The 25,753-nt window shown below is 39.7% G+C and overlaps 1 protein-coding gene across 2 annotated transcripts in view; it reads right to left on the reverse strand.

Annotated features, from left to right (window-relative positions):
- The window catches only part of LOC136877502 (sodium/potassium-transporting ATPase subunit beta-2), a 206,232-nt gene that overhangs the window by 41,262 nt on the left and 139,217 nt on the right, over positions 1-25,753 (reverse strand). For both annotated transcript variants that reach the window (XM_067151608.2, XM_067151609.2), the window contains exons 2-3: positions 12,758-12,898; positions 5,116-5,232 (exon numbers count right to left, since the gene is read on the reverse strand). In XM_067151608.2, coding sequence (XP_067007709.1) covers positions 5,116-5,232; positions 12,758-12,898 — 258 coding nt within the window. The remainder of the gene's footprint in view (positions 1-5,115; positions 5,233-12,757; positions 12,899-25,753) is intronic.

Here is a 25,753-nt window from a genome sequence, read left to right on the forward strand (position 1 = left end):
CTAGTAAGATCCGGTTTATTTTTCTCCCTTTCTTTTCACAAGAGATTTCTTTCCCTAATTGCTGCTCTCACTCTTTCATTCCACCATGGTGTTTCCTTCTCCCTTGTTTTGATACTTGTTTTCCACAATCTTCAGTTGTTTCCTTAACCAATGTGACCCTTAGTATGGTCCATTCTGCCTCTCAATCTTTCCTTTCATCTCTTGGTAACAGGGTTTTTATCCAGTTCTGATACTCAGTTTTTTATCTGTTTTCTGGAGTTCCCATACTTTGATTTTTGGCATTTTCCTGTTCTGTACTTCTGGCACATAAAAGTTTCTCAGGTCCGCTACTAATAGACAGTGGTCACTGTCAAGGCTCTCGCTGTTACCATTCTGTTCCTTTCTTTATCTGAGATGACATAATCCATTACAATCTTTTGTAGTCAATCCCAACTGTATCGTGATATCTTATGGCTCTGTCTCTTATTGAACCAACTATTTTTAACCACCAAGCCATTCCTCATACAAAAGTCAAGGAGATGTTTACCTTCTAAATTTCTTCCACCATATCCATGAGGTCCCATTATGTTCTCATATCCTGTTCTATCTGTTCCAGTCTGTGCATTCAGATCTCCTATAATGATTACTCTCTCTTTACTAATAACTTTTTCCAAATCATCAAGAAACTGGTTCTTATCCTCTTGACAACACTGTTCATCTCTTTGTCATTTCCATGCCAATACAGTGTATACTGTTTTCTTAATTTTTTCATTCCTTTCTCTCTCCATTTGGTTTCACTCAACCCCAGTAACATTAATTTCCTCCTTTCCATGAGGAGACTGGAGAATAGATATAATCACAGTTTACCGAGAGGAAGACTTTGCATATATTCTGGACCGCACCATTAGATGTGAGGTCGACGCAGAGAAGCGAGCCATCTATGAACCAACCATCAACTATTTCAAAGAATCATACAACATCTCCTGTATACGGGTTGTAGGACTTTTCACAGCAGCAAGAGGAACTTAGTTGAGTTTTTCAAAAGTGTGGGCATTCCCAAGAATCTGTACTGTGATTTAGCAGTCTTGGTCATTAAAGGCTCTGCCCAAATTGTTAGAAATCACCTCTATAGTACTGCATATGAAAAGGATTAACTCCAGAAAACTCTTCATGGTTACACATACGTTCAATATTCAAGCGTTATGGTATACTTTGTCAGATTTAGGAAGCCTATCATTGTAGGAAGTACAAATAAATAAAAAATAGCTGAAGATGGACCAAAGAGGGCAAAACATCTACTAACTGTGTAATGATTTCTGCGATTTAAACAAATTAAATAATTGTAAATAAATGTAGTTGTATTAAATAGGTGGACAACTATATTACCATTTTCTATTCCACTGTAAGCTGTCAATACAGAATTATGATTATTGTATGTAATGTTTGTTATATGACAATAAGACTAGTCTAGCAGCATGCAAATACTGTAAACAGGTGTTGCCCAGCAGTGTCTGCAAACAATGAGTTGAGGGTTTCTTTGTACTGTGCAGAAGAATCTAAATAAGATGGGAGAATAGTATATAACTTGTATAATATTTGCGAGGAAGAACCTGAGCAGTGACTGAAGTATTGCCCTGTTCTATGTTGAACACTGGAGTAAAGCGAAAAACTTTCAGCAAAATGTATAAAAATAGGAAGTACAAACAGAAACTCAAATCATGCAAAGGACAGGAGGACTAATAGAATGTGACAGCAAGGAAAGACAGAGAGAGAGGAGATGCTGGTATGACAATGCAACTCCTCAGTTGAATGTTGCACGAAGGAGCAAATCAAAGCACACCAGTCAGCTCGATACGCGCTGCTTGTAAGCTCTGGGAAAGCATTCTTGCTAATTATATTAGACATGTCTGCAAAATTATTAACTGGTTTGACAGAAGACAGTTCGGGTTTTAGAAGGTTACAGGATTCCAGCAAAATAAAGCAGATATTTTAGATTCAGGGGATCAAATGGATTATTTCTATTGATCAATCCAAGGCTTTTGATATTGTAGAACATGAGAAAGACTGCTGACACAAATTAGGGCTAATGGACTAAACAAAAGAGCAGTTGAATGGGTGACTACACTTGTAGAAAATAGGATTGAGAGAATTAGAATAGGTAAAGCATTATCTCTCTTATCTATATAAATGATATGAGTAAAGATCTTGAATCACAGATACCCTATTTGCAAATGTTGTACTGTATTGAGTAATAAACTAGTTACAAGATTGTTGTGCGTGCGTGCGAGAACGTTTTCATTCCCCACCCTGAAGGGGTGGGGCGGGCCACCTGAAGGGTTACGCCCTCCCTCTGGCCGTGAGCTTGGGCGGGGTTGAGTAGATTTGAGAGACGAAGGAGAGGGGAAAGGAGATGTGTAATGAAGGAGTGGGGCAAATAGGGACCTCTTGGTTAAGTGGTTTTTTTTTTAATACAAAAGAGATGAGTCTTTATTGAGCAGAGATATAATACAAAAATTTATGGCGCTGTTACAATTTACAGGTTCGGTGGGAAGGTATAGTAGGGACTGTTAATGTAGGGTTGGGAAAAGATGAAATGAAGGGAAGCTGTGATGTGAGCGATGGAGGTTGCTAGAAGACGGAATAGGTCTAGTATCGGCTGATGGGGTGGGAGGAGGGGTGTTTGGGGAGCAGGTAGGTAGACAGTTTGCGGGGGTGGGGTGGGTGGCCGGGGGCGGCGTTGCGAGTTAGTAGGAGGGGGGCGCATGGAATGGGGCGGGGAGCAAGAGTGTTCCACTCGATGGTGCTGGTTGCGAATTCGGACTCCGGTGGACATCAGCTGACATACTACTTCTTCCGAGGGGAGTTGTAGCCGCACCAGGAATGTTGGTCCATTGACGCTGTGTATGCGATATGCGCGGCGGGCTGGTATTCCTGCTGTTTGAAGTTCTCGGAGTATATCTGCTTCTGTGATGGCTGGATCTACGCTTCGAAGAACACAGCTCGGTGGTGGTAGTTGCTGAGGTGTCGGAGTTGCGGTGGTGGCTGCGATTCCTTGTGTGGCTTGTTGTGTTGTGCTGGTTGTATCGGTAAGGGTGGTACTGGGTGGTGTGGAACTGAAGGAAGTGATGTAGGATGACATTAGAGGAGAAGGGCGGCTGGACATGGTACTAATGGTGGTCGTATAAGAAGGAGTAAAGGCCGAAGTGGTGATGGTGGTTGTAGGGATGGTGGTAGTAGTGGTCGTAGTGGTGGTTGTGGGAAGGATGGATTTGGGAGGTGGTGGGGGCTGGTGTTCATTGACATAGGGAGTGGTGCTAGGGTCATCAAAGAGCTGCTGCACTATGTACTCCGGAGTGGGCTCCACTTTGTGGCGTTTGTTCTGGATGGTCACGCCGTTGTTTACGATGTTTACCTCATCTTCTTGGCTGTGTACTGATGCCAGAACGTGCGTGGATGGTGAGTAAGTGTAATGTTCTAGGAGCCTGATGACATCGTGGACTGAGGCGCCGGTGATACGGAGTTCGTTGAGAATGTGTTTTCAGTAAGAGCAGTGTCCACGCCTGAGATAATGCAGGAGAACATGTTGTAGGGGAGGCAACTGCCAACGAGGCGTCTGCCTATTTATTGTTTATTGGGCCGACTGAGTCGCGAATACAGGTGAGGGTCACCCAGCCGAAAAAATGTCGAGGTGTGTTGCTTTATTCTCACTTCTGAGAGGTCGATGAAAGATCAGGATTGTTGTACATTTCACCTTTCAGTTTTAATTACAGTGTTAATGCAGGAAAGATCTTCATTAGGTTAATCATATTAACAAGATTGTAAATAGAGGCTACAAACCTCTTCGTATCGTTATGAGGGTGTTTAGCGGTAGTAGTAAGAATGTGAAGGAGAGGGCGTACAAGTCACCTAAAAGGCCCCAATTAGAGTATGGTTCCAGTTTATGGTACCCACACTAAGATAACTTGCTATGAAAACTGGAAAAATTCTAAGGAAAGCATCATGAATTGTTCTACGTGATATCTACAAAAGAGTCGCGTTATGAAAATGTTGTAAACTGTGGCCTGGAAAGACTTGGAAATAAGAAGAAGAGCTGCTCAACTAAGCAGTATCTTCCACCCTGTCAGTGAGAGATGGTGTAGAATGATATCAGCAGACAAATAAGCTTGAATGGAATTTTTAAACTTCCACAACTTCTGCCCCTCCTTACCCTCCCTCTTTTCTATTTACTGTACCATGCACACTTTTTGAGGCAGTCTAGCGCAATGGCACCGCTAAGTTTGGTGTAAGGCTTTGTTCAGTGATATATCGTGGGTAGAAATTTACATTCAGAAGTCGATATGAAGCAAGCAAGTTAAGAAATTCTAAGGATCATGCTGGGCTCATAGAGCTTTCTAGCAGTAGTAGCAACCTATCCCAAATGGGGCTCAGAAATGATATTTCGAACGGTTAGTTAATTAGTTCACACACACAAATTTAGACCAAAATGGTTCCATTGAAATGAACTGTTCGTTCGCTGCCACGTTTTGAAGCGTGCTTAACTATTCTAAATCAAAGGTCTGCGCTGCAGCTAACCCTCTCTCCCCCATGCTTGATGATATCAGCATGATAAGAGTGTCTGTGAAGCATAGAGTGCAAGGGCTGATCTATGCTACAGTATGGTACATTTATTAAATGTATGTTTATACTTGAGAGTGTAATTGTCACGGGCCTGAGAAAAAAATTTCATGACTCTCACATTTTGAACACTAGTGACCGAGTTGTAAGACAATGTCCCGTCAGAAGGAAATGTGGATAAAATCCCACTATGAACTTTTTTTTTTGCTATTTGCTTTACGTTGCACTGACACAGATATGTCTTATGGTGACAATGGGATAGGAAAGGCCTAGGAAGTGGCCGTGGTCTTAATTAAGGTACAGCCCCGGCATTTGTCTGGTGTGAAAATGGGAAACCATGGAAAACCATCTTCAGGGCTGCTGACAGTGGGGCTTGAACCCACTATCTCCCGAATACTGGATATTGGCCGCATTTAAGCGACTGCAGCTATCGAGCTCGGTCCACTATGAACAAACTGCTCATATTTGAAAATAACCAAAACACAGGTATAAGGTACCATGAAGAATAATAGCACATCTTACCAGCTAAAAATTGATCCAAGCTATCCGTCCATACTTTGTAGTCTCCTTTCGAGCCGCCATACCATATCAGGGTGCTCTCCACATTATCTTCGGGAGGCATGGGGCGAAAACCAAGACCTGAAAATAAACCCATGGGAGCTTAGATTTTATATATATTACCTTCATGCAAAATTACAAAAATATCCTCGGATCAGGGTTTGTAATCTTGCCATCATCTTTCTTTCAGTAACTACTGCTATCAACCATTTTCTGCTATATTTCTAGAGCTTATTATGCAGTCATCACTACTTTATAGAATTACAATTCAGCGAGCAATGTATGGTATTGTGCAACTTCCTTGGAGGTACACTTTTCTCAGAAACAATTGAACACATAGATATAATGTTTTTCTTTATAGTATAGTATTTATTGAAGAACATTACAGGCTTTCGGCCCAAATACATGTTCTCGTTACAAAGATAAAAAAGATAAAAAATATGAACTAAATCTACCATGTGGACGCAAAATAAAAATAAACTAAGTCTACAATGTGGACGCTCACATGGGCGGATAACCGGGCCACAAGCAAGCGCCAGCCTTAAAACATAAAAATAAACTAAATCTACTATGTGGATGCTCACATGGGTGGGAAACCTATCCACATGCGAGCGACACCCTTACTGACATACCAGATTTAGTTTATTTTTATGTGATGGGGTGAGGAAAAAAAGGATCCACCCTCTGTGGAATGACACGTCTGGCCCTCTACACAGTTGACAAAGCTTCATCATTCTGTTTGATTACAGGCCACCCATGCACTGGAATGCAGCACCCCAGGCTCCCTCTCAACCTCCATCCATTCACCTTTGTCAACAACCTTTGGGATAGGCCCACCCTAACATAGATATAATGTTTGTTGAGAGTATCCACAGGGTTTGTATCTTCATGGAAAGTTAATTATATTTTGATAATAATTAAAATTAAGTTTAAAATATTATTTTATTCCAACATTATGGTGAGGAATACAAAATACCATCCACTCATTCTTTCTGGAGTGACTATACAAAAGGCTAAACTACACTACAAGGTAATCAGTTCAAATTGAGCCTGCATCATCATCATAATTAAGTAAAACTCACAGATCACCAACAGAGATCCAGTTTACACTGCCACTAGGTAGAGTAAAAGGGAACGTCAAAACTGACGCGGAGGCAGCCTAGATGGCATCACTTCACACGGTAGCTGTACCATTGCGTACAACATACCCATCTATTTGTTGTGTGCACTGTTTCTACTGTGTCCATCTCTGATAAGAACTAAGAACTTTTCTGATATTCTAAAAGTTTTTCCTCCGATGATTAGATGGCTCAAAACCCATTACTTGTCACTAAGAATATTTGTACTTCGATGTTAGTAAACATATCTATGTTCTATTGTTAATATTTATTTTCCTGAAGTTGTGAAATCTACCTCTATTCTATAATGTAAATTACAGTCGAACCTCCATTACTCGAAGTTTCAGTATGTCGAAGTAACTTTAATTTCCCGGCAATTTGTCCTATTCTTCACGTGTATTTATTTCTCTATTACTCACAAGAATTTCTCGATTTCTCGCAGCAAACCTTTCCTCTCTTGAAGCAAAAAATGCTCTGTAACTCGAACTTTGTACAACATTAATACAGCATTTGTGGTTTGTGAGGAACAGTTAAGAAGTAAATAAAGTGTTACAGTGAAGCTGGGAGCTACTATCACGAGCACCGAAAAACTAAAACTTCTAGTGATCGGAAAATCGGCGAAGCCTCCTATGCATACCGTCAATGCTGTTGGCGAGTAAGAAGAGAAGAAGATTCCAGGATAGCTGGAGCTACGTTAAGTGCTATTTTTTTCTAGTTGCTTTACGTCGCACCGACACAGATAGGTCTTGTGGAGACGATGGGACAGGAAAGGGCTAGGAGTGGGAAGGAAGCGGCCGTGGCCTTAATTAAGGTACAGCCCCAGCATTTGCCTGGTGTGAAAATGGTGGTGGTAGTAGTGCTATTCGCTTTACGTCCCACTAACTACTGTTACGGTCTTCGGAGACGCCGAGGTGCCGGAATTTAGTCCCGCAGGAGTTCTTTTACGTGCCGGTAAATCTACCGACACGAGGCTGTCGTATTTGAGCACCTTCAAATACCACCGGACTGAGCCAGGATCGAATCTGCCAAGTTGTGGTTAGAAGGCCAGCGCCTTAACCGCCTGAGCCACTCAGCCCGACGTGTGAAACTGGGAAATCACGGAAAACTATTTTCAGGGCTGCCGACAGTGGGGTTCGAACCTACTATCTCCCGAATACTGGATACTACGTTAAGTGCAGTGGCTATTCTTCGAACCTAGATACATAGTCAGTCAAATATAAATGTCAGTGTTTTTCACAGCAATAAATGTTTTTGAAAAGTTTGTGGAAGAAAGAAAATGAGGTTAACAGTAAAAGACACCAAAGGTGTTAACAATAATTAGGGTTTCCGTTCTGATTGCATTGTTCTTGTGGGCAGTCCTCGGATTTAATTATATTCCCTCATAGGAAATAGATTATTGTAAAGGAGTACGCGTGGTTACCCTCGCAATACTCCCCTTCAAATTTGAATTGGGTGACAGATTTTCTTTACTCATCTACATTTGTCTTGCTGTTTCGGCTTTTATGTTCTCCAACTTTAGTCACCCGGTAGCATGGGCTTAGCCACTGTTTCTTTGGGCCTTAAGCCCACTTAGGGCTTTCTGAAGATCGTAAACTTTGGGGAGTGCTTGATTTTCTGACCCGTTTCGATTTTGTTGTCGATCAATTGTAAATACGACCTTTTCTCATGTTATGCGCCCGAGTAGCATGGGCCTTATGCACCTATATGTACTTTTCTACGAGGTAACCTTGTCATTAAGCAAAATATTAGGTACTGCTGTCCGATAGGTTTTACTTAGGTATCCTCGAAAATTATTTCTATAGCCCATAATCGGGCAAATTTTGTAAAACTATGTAATGTGTAATACCGGGTTGTGACCCGTGAATGGTAAATCTCTTGAGACGTGGTCTCTTTTTCTGATATGAAACTTCTCAAAAATTGAGGCTAGCCTCCTTTTTAAATTTAACTTCAAGTCTTGCAAAACTGACTATGTTTGAAATGGGAAGTTTCCTCCCCTACTGATTGTGCCTGTTAAAAGCTACTTTGCTCACTCTTGTACCTAGAGTTTTCGAGCTCTTTTGTTATGTATTCGGAGCTCACCGAGCTCTATGACAGTCAAATTGTAATTTTCAAAATTGTAAACATTTACTGAGCATGGTTATTGTCTGAGATTGTTTGAGATTTCGGCTATTTCTTATATCTTGTTAACTTGCCAATGTTATGTTAAATCTTTTACAAAGGAGAAAATAAATAAATAAATAAATAAATAAATAAATAAATAAATAAATAAATAAATAAATAAATAAATAAATAAATAAATAAATAAATAAATAAATAAATAAATAAATAAATAACATTTTCCCATTTTTGGTAGTGGAACTTATACTCAGATTTGTGCACTGTTCAGCTATTCACCCCACACGCTTCCTCACCTCCGCTGACCACGGAAAAATCCAGAACAATCATCATCATCATCATCATCATCAAGTTCTGCAGTCTGATTTTGGACAGAAAATATTTACATTAGATCAATAAAATTAAACTTCCACCTGTTTGATACTTTCTACTTTTACTTTTATTGATTTAATGTAAACAAGATTTGATACGGGAAATGAAGCTGATTTCTTGCAGTTAATATGAATATTTACCAAGCTACACAAAGCTACAGCAGGATATTTATAATGCCACGTATTTAACATCGCAACAATTACTCGAATGCGAACGGATTCATTCCCTCAGTTTTTGAAGCGCGCTAAACTATTCGAAACCAAAGGTTCGCGGCGCTGCATGATGAGATTGTCTGTGAAGCATACAGTCCAATAACCGCCCACTTAAAAAATATACATGGAAAACTACTTGTCTGATGGTGATGATTTCTTTTATATGTTATTTTCCCTAGTACGCCTCTTCAGTGACGCCTAGGCTATTTATGACAGCTGTTGGCGGAGCTGCACAGGATCAAACCAGCCTTCGGGCTGAATACCCAACATACACAGCCACATGTATTCGTATAACACTCAAGTTACAATTGTTTCCAACCATCCCCAAAAAATTTCTATTTTCCTAAAGCAACTTTTTCTCAGCCCAGAATAAACGTGCAACACGAAACTTGGGCTTGTTCTGAATCACTCAATTGTGGTTATTAGAAAATATAACCACTGTAACCGTCCAGTGTGATACCGGTACTGAATGTATTAAGAGTAATATTGACGGGAAGTTGTGTGCACGCTGGACCGTGCGATTAACAGCGATTTTACTGTCAAATGAAGTGGGGCGTCAGAATGCGCCGATTTTCCTTCGCGTTAAGGTGCGTCCACACTGAGATGTTTTCGTCCACTTTGCTAATAAACACTGTTAACCAACAATGATCATGAATTGTTAATAAACAAAATAACGTGTTCGTAAACTTAACGCCCTGTTTATAAACAATATATCTAACTTTTGTGAATAAAACTTTTCATTAACTTTTCCTGTTTGGAACTTTTGGATTCCCAAATGCGCGAAGACGCAATAGAGCACGTAAATTCGTAGCGCGGAATACGGTGCTTTCTTATTTCTTCTAAACAATGACTATCAAATCGTAAGCGAAAATGCTAATATACAGCGTGTTTAATTCTGTAACAGGCCTATATTATTTTAGTTATGTTCTGATGTAGTTTCATTTCCAACTCCGCTCCTCGCTGAATTAATTTAACCTTCCATAATCGCTTGTATATCATCAAAATAATACTATCCTACTTTGCGCGGGTTCATGGTGTACGTGGGTCTACTGACCCCTGTCGTATGTGTTTGTGCAAGGTACCGGTACACCTCAAGATTGATGTACCATGTTTAGAAGAGGCCACGCAGTCCCAGCTGGTTATACAGTGAACCTTCTCGGAACTTTTCGCATTACTTTATGCTTATTATGATAATGCTGTATACACGCAGGACGTTTTGAAACTGTACCACCATTGGGAATTCGTATATTTTGAGACTCTTCGCCCAGGCAGCAAACTGGTTCATTAAACCGTTCTCTGTAATTCGGATATTTTGAGGCAACACGGGGACTGTAACCCTGTCTCATTCAGGCGTCTCAATGCCATCCTCGAGCTACCGGGAAAACGAGCGGCCTGGCATAGCTGCATTGAGTCCATGAACGGGGTCGAATGAGTCTCAGCGATCGAGTTATCGTCCTGTTCCTGCTTCGAGACCCGCCACGAACCCGAGCCAGAATGTCGGCTTACGTCTCCCGATTTTCGTTCCCCCTGTGGGTGGGGGCGGTAGAATAACACCTACGTATACACTGTCTATCGTAAGAGGAGTCTAAAAGGGGTCCTAGGGGCTCTTAACTTGGGAGCGTGAGTTGGCACCACGGGGCTCTTAGCTGAGTCCTGTCATTGCTTTCAGTTACTTGTACCAGGCTCCTAACTTTCATCTGTCCTATCCGACCTCCCTTGGTAAATTCTTGTTCTTTTCTGACCCCGAGGATATTAGGTTTGCGAGGCCTACAGTATTTCAATTTCGCCCTTGTCTTTCAATGGCCAATACCTTCATTTTTCATAGTATCGGATCCCTTCCATTTTTTCTCTCTGATTAGTGTTATATAGAGGATGGTTGCCCAGTAGTACTTCCTCTTAAAACAATAATCACCACCACCATCACTACTCCCGATGACCGTCTCCGTAGCGTAATGGTTAGTGTTATTAGCTGCCGTCCTCGGAAGCCCGGGTTCGATTCCCGGTACTGCCAGAAATTTAAGAATGGCAAGAGAGCTGGTATGTTAAAATGGTACACGCAGCTCACCTCCATTGGGGGTGTGCCTGAAAAGAGCTGCACCATCTCGGAATGAGGACACGAGTTTGTCGGACTCGTTGGTTGAATGGTCAGCGTACTGGCCTTCGGTTCAGAGGATCCCGGGTCCGATTCCCGGCCGGATCGGGAATTTTAACCTTCATAGGTTAATTCCAATGGCTCGGGGAATGGGTGTTTGTGCTGTCCCCAACTTCCCTGCAACCCACACACAACACTGTCTTCCATCACAATAACACGCAGTTACCTACACATGGCAGATGCTGCCCAACCTCATCGGAGGGTCTACCTTACAATGGTTGCGCTCTGCTAGAAATAGTCACACGAAATAATTACCACTCCGGATTCTCCAATGTGTCGCTGTACTCTGTGGGATGCAATAGCGTCGTCCAGCCTTTGTTGCGGTTAGATTTCCTTGTTCAACGAGAGCAACCCCAATTTACCAATGCACATATCATTCTATGCTACAGAAAATCCACGCCTTAATGTAAGGAGAATATAGCATTCATTTTATGTGGATACCTGCGCACAGTGGCATTACCGGTATACACAATTAACATGTGGATAGACTTGCTAAAGACGCATCAAAGACAGGAACACTCTACAGTACGTGCGTGCAACTATCCGATCTGCCACCTTACATTAAAATTCGTGCGTATAATACTTGGAAATCAGACTGGATACTTAGCAAGAACGATCGAGGATATCATTATAATACAGGAACTCCCCCCCCCCCACACACACACACAAATTCGTGGTTCTCCAAACGGAACTGGAATCGCCGATACATCACGCTTGCGCTTTAATCATGGGAGCTTCATTAGTAATTTATATCGCCTACATGTTGTTGATACCCCTTATTGTTCGTGCGACGGCCTATCTCTGGCTACATCAGATCATTACTTCTTTGCCTGTCAACGTTACAGTATACAGCAGCAAATCTTTCTCCAGACGTTGATCGTTCTGACAGCCACTGCCAACGAAGATTACGGTACTCCTGGCTACCAATGACTTAACAGTTTATACAGCAATAAAATGTTTATGCAAGATACTAAACTGGCTTTTTGACACTTAAAGTGAATAACAGTACTATCTCTTTCTACATATCGAGAATTGATTCTGTGTCAACTTGAGTGTGTGTTTTTTTCTTTGTTACAATGTACTTAAAAAAAACAGTGACTGATCTACATGCAATATTTGTAATATTTGCTAAATAATTCCTTTCGCCTGTAGCTTGTTTCATTTCAGACTTTTGTAGATCAGCTCATTTCTTGTATAACATGTAGGCCTACTCTGTGGTTTTCAGAGCAGAATTCTACAGTAAATGTGTTCATTAACGACTTGTGTGTGTTTATATGCATATTGTTGACAGTATGGTGGATCCAGACCTAAGTCCGTATCTCAATTTTTTTTAAAAAAGAAAAGAGATCCTTGTGTGATGTAAAAGCATTCAGCCTGGCACACTCAAACACATGAGCCCCGTTCTTACGTTTAAAGAAGTAAAAATAAGTCTTGATGTGTTATTTCCATTATTTTCTACTATGAATAAGACATCATTAATAAATATATTTTGTATTATTGTTTTAAGAATATACATCTTTTCTATTGACTTCTTAAAACAGAATTTACAGTATCGTTAATGAAAAACCTGAATTTTCTCACATCTAGGCTGTCTACTACCAACAGGTTGCAATTTTCACAAAAATATGTAGGCCTACCTGGTGAAGTGCCAATGATTGACCGGTCCAGTTGCCATGTGGGAATGCGGGGATCCAACGTCTGGTAGAATACCCAGAGGCAAATAGCAAAGAGGGCGGCCAGCACCACATAGAAGAGGAAATAGAATAATCCAATTTTTGCTGTAATAAAGAAAAAAAGAAAAATCAATCTAACAAACAAATACAAGGATTTCTTAACTTACAAAGCAAATGTTTGAACGATGGGCAACATCCAACATTATTATACTGTATACACATATACTGAACTTCCAGACTAAAGCTGTTGAAAACGTGGGAAAATGACAGAAGGTATTTTAATAAGAAACTTCTCATTTTAAAGCCGAAAATATGAAGGTATTAGGTAAAACGATAGTTTTTGCAAGGTTACCAATTTTCCTACTTATTTTTCTTATTTTCTTCGAATGTCCTAATGTCTACCACTAGGTATTGAAACCGTACACATCACATGAGCAGTTGAAGAACGCGAGTGGCATGTCTGCTTTTCATGGTGGAACACTCTACAATACAGCCGAGTTATGGCTTCAGTAATAATAATAATAATAATAATAATAATAGCAGCTTTACGTCCCACTAACTACTTTTACCGTTTTCGGAGACAGCGAAGTGCCGGAATTTAGTCCCGCAAGAGTTCTTTTACGTGCCAGTAAATCTACCGACAAGCCACTGACTTATTTGAGCACCTTCAAATACCACCGCATTGAACTAGGATCGAACCTGCCAAGATGGGGTCAGAAGCCCAGCGCCGCAACCGCCTGAGCTACTTGCCCGGCTTTAAAAAAATCAAAAGATGGCGGTCGCCTATTCATAATTTCTAACAATTATTTATATCTACAATTTTATTTTGCCTATGCTACATGGGTTGTCCCTAATGTCACAATACTGTATGTTTTCCACTGATTCTAAATTCACATACATACAGTAGAGATCTTGGGTAAACTTTCAGTAAGCCGGGCTGAGTGGCTCAGACTGCTGATGCGCTGGGCTCTGACCCTATCTTGGCATGTTGGATCCTGGCTCAATGCGGTGGTATTTGAAAGTGCTCAAATACGTCAGCCTCGTGCGGGACTAAATTCCGGCTCCTCGGCGTCCCCGAAAACCGAAAAGTAGTTAGTTGGACGTTAAACCAATGGCATTATTATTATGATGATTATTAAACTTTCAGTACGGTATTTAATTAAATAATTAGTTTATTTTGTGCCTTTGTATGTGGCGAAGTTACGCCTCACTCACCCACGATGTGCTGTACATAGTGACATAATTTGAAAATTAGGTATTGCAGAAAACTGTATACAGTACTTAAAAAAATACCTAAAGTAAAGGAATAGTATTATAATAGTGATTTTGTTAATGATTAATATTCTCTGCCTACATTTTTACTAACGATAGCTCTTCATCATACTTGCTCTCATTCACTAACATTCGTACAAGCTGTTCACGTATTCAAGAGGAAATCTTGACAAGTCCGCTTAAATGAGGTTGTTCATGTTCTATTTCGTTCATTGACGTGGAGAAAATTCCGAAAGTATTTCGAAGAGTACACATACAGTATCCGCTGTCAGCATAATTAATACAGTGAAGAAAATAAGTTAAACAACATGTTGTTTCTAAAACTGAAACTATACTTTACTTAAGAGAACAAAAACCTAAATGTAGAAACACTGAAGAATGTAAAATTCGAAAAAACGACAAAATAAAATGACTAAGGAACGAAGCGGTGATTCGAAGAGAAAGCTAAGAAAAACAGGAAACTAGGACATAATAATGCGATAATGTATGACGAATTTGGATGCAAGATCTCAAAATTTGCCCATTTCAGAATCTAATTCTACAAGCTCCAGCAAAAATGGTGACGGAGACTAAACAAAGAAGATTTTAAAGCTTTGAATGTTTAGTTGGACATGAAATACGGCAATGTTTGAACAAATCAGCGGAGAAGCAAACGACTGGGAATTTTAGAGGATGACTACCGGCCGGAAAACATCGTCAACTGTGATGAAACTGGTTTGTTTATTTGCGTTTTGCCAAATAAGACGCTGACAATGAAGGGGGAAAATGGCCTAAGGAGAGATTGCCCATTTTGATGCGCAGATTTTCAGACGAAAAATTTGAAGAAACCATTAGCGATTGGAAAAAGGTCAAGATGCTTCAGAAATTTTCACATGTCCAACCTACCGGTTGTGTGGCGTTCTAACAGAAAAGCGTGAATGAATTCAGAATTAACGGGGTAGACATGCATCAACCGCCGTTGCATTGAATCTCAGATGCGTTAATGTATCCCTGGAGTACTTCGTACGCATGTAAAGAGACTCAATTCTTTTCTTTTTTTAAAAAAAAGAATGTATTAAAGAACGGAATCTCTTTACGTTATATTGTTAATACGGAACCATAATGAAATTTGTATTTGTACGCATGTATCAATGCTGAAGTGTTCACGTAAGAAAGAGTTCCATGTAGTATGGTGGTACGTTGTGTTCCTGTGCATTTCCCATAATAGATGTACTATGTAGAGTTGCATAACACGAGTTCTAACGTGGAAAAAATGCGTTTTCGGACCCTCACCATGCAACACTTTCTTCTACGCGTGAGGAATTTGTCCTGAAAGTTTGGCCTACCTTATTGTCACACTCTGTATTACCTTGAGAATGAGGTCTTTAACGAGCGAATCGTACAGATCCCTCCAACATAAGCACTCCTAAGTGACAATACAATATCAATACATGCAACGAGAGCAAAGCAAAGTCATCTCCGTACAGGCCATGAAGGCCCTTGGAGGAGTGGAAGGTAAAGGCTTCCACTATCCGTAAACTCGGCACTTGATGGCGTAGAGTGGTTAGCTCTACGTCCGGCCGCCGTTCCCCCCAGGAATTAACCTGGTACTCTTTTCTGGTGTAGGCTGAGTGAACCTCGGGGCCATGTGCACCTCTGGAAGTGGAAATCTCGTTTCTTAAATTTTACGACTTCCTGACGGGGAATCGAACCTACGTCCTTCAGGGCGAGTCGAGCACGCCTTTACCGCCTCGGCCAGGCAGCCCCTATCAATACCTGACCTACCACATAATTCCCAGGGACAATCGAAGAGCACAATCATGCTAGGATTTCGAAATTTTTACGGTCTTTCTACGTCTGACGAAGCATGTCGGCGACAGCAGGAAAAAGAGAAATGGGGGGGGGGGGAAGGGGGGAGTGGACGTCGTAGACCCAGATATCAGACTCCTTTAAACAACCATCATCGTTATCATCAACTCTATCGCTTCATGTTATTTGTATGATGATTTAAATTTCTGTAATATTGTAAAGAATGTCCTATCTAAACATCTTCCGAAATATTGATTAAATCTGACGAAATTTTCGAGTCCTATCTTCTGAAATATTTTTAGATCTGACAACACTGGTTAAAATGATATGGATCTCGTGTTCTTGAATATGTGTCATTTTTTAGACCGAGCGAGTTGGCCGCGCGGTTAAGGGCGCGCAGCCGTGAGCTTGCATTCGGGAGATAGTAGGTTCGAACTCCACTGTCGGAAGCCCTGAAGATGGTTTTCTGTGGTTTCCCATTTTCACACCAGGCGAATGCTGGGGTCACGATCGCTTCCTTTCCACTCCTAGGCCTTTCCTATCCCATCGTCACCATAAGACCTATCTGTGTCGGTGCGACGTAAAGCCCATTGTAAATAATAATAATAATAATAATAATAATAATAATAATAATAATAATAATAATAATAATAAAAAAAATGAAAATCCACACTTTGTTTTCTAGTCATTCGACAGGGTCCGGAATGGAATGAATGAAGCCCCCATCTAGCGGTGAGGATAGGAATTGTGCCGGCTGCCGAACCCTGTCTCGCTCCTCTGGGGCAATGATCAATGAAAACCAGATGAAATGAAATGATATTGGAGAGTGTTGCTGGAATGAATGATGACAGGGAAAACCGGAGTACCCGGAGAAAAACCTGTCCCACATCCGCTTTGTCCAGCACAAATCTTACATGGAGTGACCGGGATTTGAACCATGGATCCCAGCGGCGAGAGGCCGGCGCGCTGCAGCCTGAGCTACGGAGGCTCAATAATAATAATAATAATAATAATAATAATAATAATAATAATAATAATAATAATAAATCAAATGTCAAACCCATACGGACTTGATGCTTGATTTTGACAATTACCTACTTGCAGCCGTGACCACAATACAGCCCCGTTCGAATTTTTGGCAATTAATTTGCTGATATAGACCTTCCACATTTAAGCACTCAAAAAATAATATCAACCTGTTTTGCTGGCAATCAATCCTGTAACCTCAACCACAAAGGGGCTTGTTGCTAACCAACAGTGTTACTTCTCAGTAAGTTGTTGATAGCATCATTACGTTGATCGCCTGACGCTAAATCTGGCTGCACGAAAGACAGTTCCATTGAAAAACGAAGGGTCACAGCATTAGTAACTTTTGGTAGAAATATTATCTTTACAGCCAACGCGTTCCACTCAGTTTACATGCGGTTATCTTCGTTGAGCATCGAATGGAAAGCACACACAGATCTTTTATAACACGACAGTACAGCACTTCGCGTGTAGAGAGGACAAGGACGATATGGGATGACAATTAAGGCCTATGTGGCTGCCGATTGGACCAGCCTCCTAATCAAGTCAACAATAGGGGGCAGCATTGCTTAAACGGAAATGATAAAACTCTACCATTCAGCCCATGCGACGGCCATGAATTGTAACGCGGTACTCCGCCTCCCAGAAAACTATTAACTACTCAATTGTAAAACGAGATCTACCACTTTTCACTCGACTACTAGCTCGTGAACATTTCGGCCGCAGAGCTGGTTCTTGTATTCTCCACTTTCCCAGTTGATGAGTTTCAGCAAATAAACGGGTCCCGACTGTGGAGGCTCACAGTTTTTAGTACAATTACAACGCCCAAGTTGAGTCCAGCATTGTTTCTACGTTACTCACCCATCTGCCAACTTTCGAAAAAGCAAAAATCGGGAGATTGTCGAAGCATCACCCTTCCCGTAGCGTGATACAAAAAAAAAAAGGCAAGCAGTCCAAACTACAAAATATGAAAATTCCCTCGACTCATCAAATGAGAACTATTCCGAAGTGTTTAATCGGAATTATATTTCTTCGCCACGATACAATATCAAACCATGAATAAGCACACAATGTCATATTGTAAATATAACCAATAACTCTTACCAAAAAGCAGCACTTCCTCTGGTTCTATCACGTGAACAAACACCTCATAACACCTCCTCTAAACAAAACTGCATTATCAAATGATCACAACTGAATATTTATCCAAGCTACAGTGATCAACAATCATGACCACAGCAAACAAAACCATGGTGCAACGCGAGGGTGAAAGAGAACACCAGTCTGAGCCCAGCGATATTCACCGTTCATTTTAAAACAGGACTTCAGCCAAACGGCAGCTATAGACGTATCTCTAGCAACTCATATCGGCCAGTAAGAGGACAACTTTCGGCCTTTGAAAGAACAAAGACAGCAGGAGTTTCAAAAACATATTTAAAGTTCTGCGGTCATTTACTTAAAATCGGGTGAAAGAATTAACTGAACGGGAGGTCGGAAAGCTATGCAGGAAGTCAGCAGGCTCGCGCGTAAATCGGGACAGCTAGCAGGAATGATTACTGTATTTGTAAACAATGGAATAGCTGACAGTAATACTGTCTGAAGTTCTTACGTAGAAAGTTTTTATTAATACACTCCCAAATAATTTAAGAGTAACCTTAGACTGAACGCTGTCTTGAAAAAAAAAAAAAAAAAAAAAAAAAAAAAAAAAAAAAAAAAAATCTTGAAAACAAGCTGTCAAAATTAAAACCCATAGAACAGATTGTGGTACAACTTAGGCTGCTTCTGTAGGAACTCTTAGGTATTTTGCTTTAGGTCTGATCATCTCTATGGCTGAATATTTTAGCCCAGTTTGGTTAAACAGCCCTCAGGTTAAGTTAATCAACATTCAACTTAGCAATCCCATGAGATTAATCAATTACCGGACCCACTCTCACCTACCGGCTTCCAATTCCAATCTGCATTTAAAAAAAACTTGCTCTGGTTCAAGAATACAAGAACAACTAAGGAAACTCGGATCTGCCGAGTCATTTTTTTTTTGTTAGTTGCTTTACGTCGCACCGACACAGATAGGTCTTATGGCGACGATGGGACAGGGAAGGGCTAGGAGTGGGAAGGAAGCGGCCGTGGCCTTAATTAAGGTACAGCCCCAGCATTTGCCTGGTGTGAAAATGGGAAACCGCGGAAAACCATTTTCAGGGCTGCCGACAGTGGGGTTCGAACCTACTATCTCCCGAATACTGGATACTGGCCGCACTTAAGCGACTTCAGCTATCGAGCTCGGTTGCCGAGTCATGAAGACGTCCCTAACCTTAACAGGAACCTGCGAAAGTCTAAATATCCACCGATCGTTTATGCCCAGAGTTTAACACAGAACAATTTTTATGCAAATCCAAGTGTAAAGAAGAAAGTACGGTGAACACCAGCCCTCAGTTTTGGCCCTATTCAAAGAAAAACAGCCATGTACCTGGTTTTGATCTACCGAGGAAAACATGGACTCATGATTCCGACCAATAATGAAATCAGTACCCAACCCCTTCAGAAGTGGTGCAGAATTCACTCTCCTCGTTGTGACTACGGTGTTGCCATACAGATGATTCAGCATATTGTGTTCGAATGTAAGACAAGGACATATCAAGGGGACTTCCCGATTTTCTGTTGACAACACACGCAGCCCTAGAGTGAATCAGAGCATTGGGTCTGAAGCTCTAATCCCTCTTTGTCATAGAACAGTAGCTAGGGTGTACTGCAAATTGATGTGAACACCACTTTAGTCCAATTACAAGATATCTAAATATTTGTAATTATTGCCATACGATAAATATATAAATACGTATATTTTCTTGTGGCAGATCTCTTCCTTTCATCTCCCCTTAGTCGACTCTTGTTCCTTTCGATTCCAAAAAGACCAAGGAGTAAATTTCATATTTCAAGACTCTTCCCTTTTATTTTTGGTATCTTCATTATCATTCTAACCCTGGAAATATGTTTGAATCAGGGAAATATCATGACACGACAACTGGTTAAAATTATAAAATCCTTTTAATCACAACCACCTACTCAATACATTATATTACTCATTGAATTATAAAACAATCATGAGGTGTCTTAAATAAAGGAACATCATCAGCCTTAATTTACAAGGATTAGGTCAGGGCCCTGAACTGAATGATAAAAATTATTAAAAAGGTGACAATACCATAATAAAAAGTAAAATGATAACATTAAACATGAAATTATAACGATATGTACAGATTAACAGCAAGAATGCAGAGGAATACTTTGAATGATGGTAGTCTATAGAGTTAAAACAAACATGAGGTTGTAAAAGTAAAAAGATACAGATGTAGTAGATCCCAAATTATAAGTCAATGTGTGAAGCGTGGACCAATCGCCGACCATGGAGCTCCTAATTGAGCAAACCAAAAGTTAAAATAGAGTCTACTGAACAGCGCGAGCCAAGCTGAGTCAGTCAAAAGGCGCAAAGCGACGAAGCTAAGGTTGAAATGACGTAAACTTCAGTAGTTAGGAATTCTGTAGGAGAGCCAACACAATGCCAGAAGGAAATACAGGTTGAACTAGTCCGTATTTACACGCTAGCAGTAGAATTAAACTTATACAACGTAGGACACCAATGTGGACTCGTTAAGTAACTATAACTTGAAAGTAGGGAGAGTTCCAGCAAGCCAGATTGAATGGAGCAGATTATGGCACAATTGGAGTTAGAAATCTGAAAAGAAAGAAAAGGGAGGAAATATAAAAATATGTTATAATGAAAAAAAAGGGTTAGTAAAAGTTAGACGGAGGCTTACCCTTGGGACTAGTGTGAGGTGTTCACTAACGTTGGCTGCGCGAATCAAACTGGCGAGTAACCTTATTGCTGCTTCTAGTATTGTATGTATGTATACGTAGAGGCGGGGAGTGAGTCATGTGAGGAGGAGGGGTGACCGATTCCTTAGGCGGGTCGGGTAATCGTGGAGGGGGTGTCGCATGAGAGGGCAGTAGAGTAGTAGTTGTTGTATTATTAACAGTTGTATAATTAAAGATTCTCGTAAAGTTATTATTATTTATATTGAAAAGAGAGAGTAGTTCTGGAATTTTCTCGATTATTGGACTTTTAATTTCTGAAGTATCATTTAAATTTTGATGCCCGTTGAAATGCTGGTCTAGGAATATGTAAATGTTCTCAAACTCTGTCATAAGTTTACTTTTATTGACGTATTTCAAGATTTGAAGGTCTTTTTCAATTGTAGTAAAACTGTGGCCAGTCTCTTCCATATGGGTGCTCATGGCGGAATACTTTTTATGTTTCGAAGCGTTGTAATGTTCAAGGTATCTGGTCAAAAAGCTACGTCCAGTCTGTCCGATGTAGGAGAATCCACAATGGGTGCATTTAAGCCTATAGATACCAGAGTTCGAGAATTTATTGTGATTAATGTTAACTATATTTGAATTGAAAAATATGTTACGGTTCGTATATCGGGTTCTATAAGCGATATTAATATCGTATTTCTTTAGAGGGTTAGTAACTTGAAATAGGCCTGGATTTGTGTAGGTGAAGGGAGCATATTTCGTTTTTTTAGGCTTGTCTGGAATCAATTTTGTTGCAGTTTTTAATTTTATCTTGTTAATGATTTTATTATCCCTCCTTGATAAAGGCCTGAAATTTAATTGGCCTAACCCGAAAAAAACCGACGATCTGATTACCACAGTCGCGGAAATTGAATCTAACATTCAAAAACTCCCCGTAGAAGTGCATAAAGACATTAAATACGAAATAAAGAAAAAGCTTCCTTTTCTGGCGAAAGAACTGAAAACTACCTCGAATCCGAACCTTAGCAAACAAATACATGATGTAAGAAATAAAATTAATAATAATAATATTATCGTCACTAAAGCTGATAAAGGTCCCACCATAGTATTACTACATAAAGATGACTACATTAAAAAAACCGAAGATTTCTTCGCTAATGGCAGTTTTACTATTATTAATAAAGATCCCACCCCCAAAATCCAACGAAGTTTGAAGAACCTATTGAAGAATCTGCCGTTCTTACTACAAGAGCACGAGTATCAGAGGCTTATAATAATGAACCCGAAACTTCCAACTGCAAAAGCTTTGCCTAAAATCCATAAAAAAGACGTACCTATACGCCCTATCATCAACTGCATGAACAGCCCTTCTTACAAAGTTTCAAAATTTTTGCATAATTTTCTCAGTAAACACTTTAAATTCAATAATACAGCCTATATAAGAAATTCCGTTGAATTTTGTGAAAAATTATCGAAATTCAATCTTGAGCATAATCATATAATGGTATCCTATGATATTACCAATATGTATTCCAATATTCCGGTAAGCAAAACTGTCAAGATTATTAAATCAAACCTTTTAAAACACAGTAACCTTAGCAAATGCGAAATAGATAATTTCATCAGTCTGTTAGAATTTGTACTTAATAACAACTATTTCACCTTCAATAATAGAATATATCATCAAAAGGGCCTAGCAATGGGTGACCCGATCTCGGGCATTCTAGCTAATATCTTTATGGATGATTTGGAAAATAACAAAATAATCAATAATATTAATGGTCTTCAATTATGGTTAAGGTATGTTGATGACACTTTTGCCATTATAGATACACAGAAAAACGATAGTCACAGTGTGCTAACATCCCTTAATGAGCTTGACAATGATGTCAAATTCACTAAGGAAGATGAGATCAATGGTTCTCTAAACTTTTTGGATTTAAACATTTCAAGAGAGAATAATAAGTTCATTTTTCAAATATTTAGAAAGCCTTCTTGTGCCCCCATCACTATAAGAAACGATTCCTTACATCCGCAATCTCATAAACAGGCTGCATTTTGTAGTCTTGTCTATAGAGCATTAAAAATCCCGCTGACAACTGATAATCGCAAAAAAGAACTAAACTATATTAAGGATTTAGCCAGAATTAACGGCTATAACCCCTTAATGATTAATAAAATCATTAACAAGATAAAATTAAAAACTGCAACAAAATTGATTCCAGACAAGCCTAAAAAAACGAAATATGCTCCCTTCACCTACACAAATCCAGGCCTATTTCAAGTTACTAACCCTCTAAAGAAATACGATATTAATATCGCTTATAGAACCCGATATACGAACCGTAACATATTTTTCAATTCAAATATAGTTAACATTAATCACAATAAATTCTCGAACTCTGGTATCTATAGGCTTAAATGCACCCATTGTGGATTCTCCTACATCGGACAGACTGGACGTAGCTTTTTGACCAGATACCTTGAACATTACAACGCTTCGAAACATAAAAAGTATTCCGCCATGAGCACCCATATGGAAGAGACTGGCCACAGTTTTACTACAATTGAAAAAGACCTTCAAATCTTGAAATACGTCAATAAAAGTAAACTTATGACAGAGTTTGAGAACATTTACATATTCCTAGACCAGCATTTCAACGGGCATCAAAATTTAAATGATACTTCAGAAATTAAAAGTCCAATAATCGAGAAAATTCCAGAACTACTCTCTCTTTTCAATATAAATAATAATAACTTTACGAGAATCTTTAATTATACAACTGTTAATAATACAACAACTACTACTCTACTGCCCTCTCATGCGACACCCCCTCCACGATTACCCGACCCGCCTAAGGAATCGGTCACCCCTCCTCCTCACATGACTCACTCCCCGCCTCTACGTATACATACATACAATACTAGAAGCAGCAATAAGGTTACTCGCCAGTTTGATTCGCGCAGCCAACGTTAGTGAACACCTCACACTAGTCCCAAGGGTAAGCCTCCGTCTAACTTTTACTAACCTTTTTTTCATTATAACATATTTTTATATTTCCTCCCTTTTCTTTCTTTTCAGATTTCTAACTCCAATTGTGCCATAATCTGCTCCATTCAATCTGGCTTGCTGGAACTCTCCCTACTTTCAAGTTATAGTTACTTAACGAGTCCACATTGGTGTCCTACGTTGTATAAGTTTAATTCTACTGCTAGCGTGTAAATACGGACTAGTTCAACCTGTATTTCCTTCTGGCATTGTGTTGGCTCTCCTACAGAATTCCTAACTACTGAAGTTTACGTCATTTCAACCTTAGCTTCGTCGCTTTGCGCCTTTTGACTGACTCAGCTTGGCTCGCGCTGTTCAGTAGACTCTATTTTAACTTTTGGTTTGCTCAATTAGGAGCTCCATGGTCGGCGATTGGTCCACGCTTCACACATTGACTTATAATTTGGGATCTACTACATCTGTATCTTTTTACTTTTACAACCTCATGTTTGTTTTAACTCTATAGACTACCATCATTCAAAGTATTCCTCTGCATTCTTGCTGTTAATCTGTACATATCGTTATAATTTCATGTTTAATGTTATCATTTTACTTTTTATTATGGTATTGTCACCTTTTTAATAATTTTTATCATTCAGTTCAGGGCCCTGACCTAATCCTTGTAAATTAAGGCTGATGATGTTCGCTATGTCGAACGAAACATGTTCCTTTATTTAAGACACCTCATGATTGTTTTATAATTCAATGAGTAATATAATGTATTGAGTAGGTGGTTGTGATTAAAAGGATTTTATAATTTTAATATATTGTCCTCAATACGGTCCCATTATGAGATTAATTACATGTAACGACAACTGGTGTAATATTTTCTGTTCCCCAAGGTATAGATTGAAGGGAATACTATTTTCCTCCTATTACAAGATATCTAAGCTTAATCTCATCTTTTCACAATTATTCAGAGAAAAAATTTTACTTGAAAATTTTCGTTGAACATCTACTTTGTTATCTATATATCCCTTCCATCTTCCGAGCGCTTCCCCAGGATCTTCAATCTGCACTTATCCAAAAAAAACTATCCAATTCTTTTTCTTTCCATTTCAAAGGTTCCACACTACACGGAAGAATATTCACGCTGTCGTTTGACTTAACATCTCCAGGTCGTTTCCGAACTCCTCTCAAATTTTATATCTGGACTCTACATTTATTTCCTTCCTGATTTCCTATCTACAGTATTTGTGTGAGTCCAGTCTTCATGTGTCTCAAAGTTTCTTTCTGCTGTGATCGTTCCGGTTCTTTACTTACCATCGAGGCAAGCCATACTTGTTCTTTCCAGTATTATATACCCCTATACAGTATACCTCCCAGTCTAGTTCATAAGATGAAATATAGCGTTGAGAATGGCGAAAATAGAGGAAATATTTGCGGGTACATGACAGCAGGGGAACATGAAAATAGTCTTATTGAGGGAACAGTAGATCAAATATTTTATCTCGATATACACAAAGGTTCGAATCTACCATCTCCCGAATGCAAGATTACATCTACTCGACCCGTACCATGCAACCAAGTCACTCAGTGTAAATAAGATCCGAGTACAGTCATCTCAAGAAACAAAATAAAACAATGCTAAAGGAAAGCTTCCTCCTTATTAAAGAGAGAGACCTGCTGAAGTTGCTGGATACAAAAGCCTATAAGGAAGTAGGTCAATTTTGAGAACACCGAGCTTGATAGCTGCATTCGCTTAAGTGCGGCCAGTATCCAGTATTCGGGAGATAGTAGGTTCGAACCCCACTGTCGGCAGCCCTGAAAATGGTTTTCCGTGGTTTCCCATTTGCACACCAGGCAAATGCTGGGGCTGTACCTTAATTAAAGCCACGGCCGCTTCCTTCCCACTCGTAGCCCTTTCCTGTCCCATCGTCGCCATAAGACCTATCTGTGTCGGTGCGACGTAAAGCAACTAGCAAAAAATAAAATAAAATAAAATAAAATAAAATAAAATAAAATAAAAATTTCAGAACTCGGCAATGTCCTTACCTCGAGATGTTCATCCTAGC

Source organism: Anabrus simplex, chromosome 7, assembly GCF_040414725.1.
Source record: "Anabrus simplex isolate iqAnaSimp1 chromosome 7, ASM4041472v1, whole genome shotgun sequence".
Lineage (NCBI taxonomy): Eukaryota > Metazoa > Arthropoda > Insecta > Orthoptera > Tettigoniidae > Anabrus > Anabrus simplex.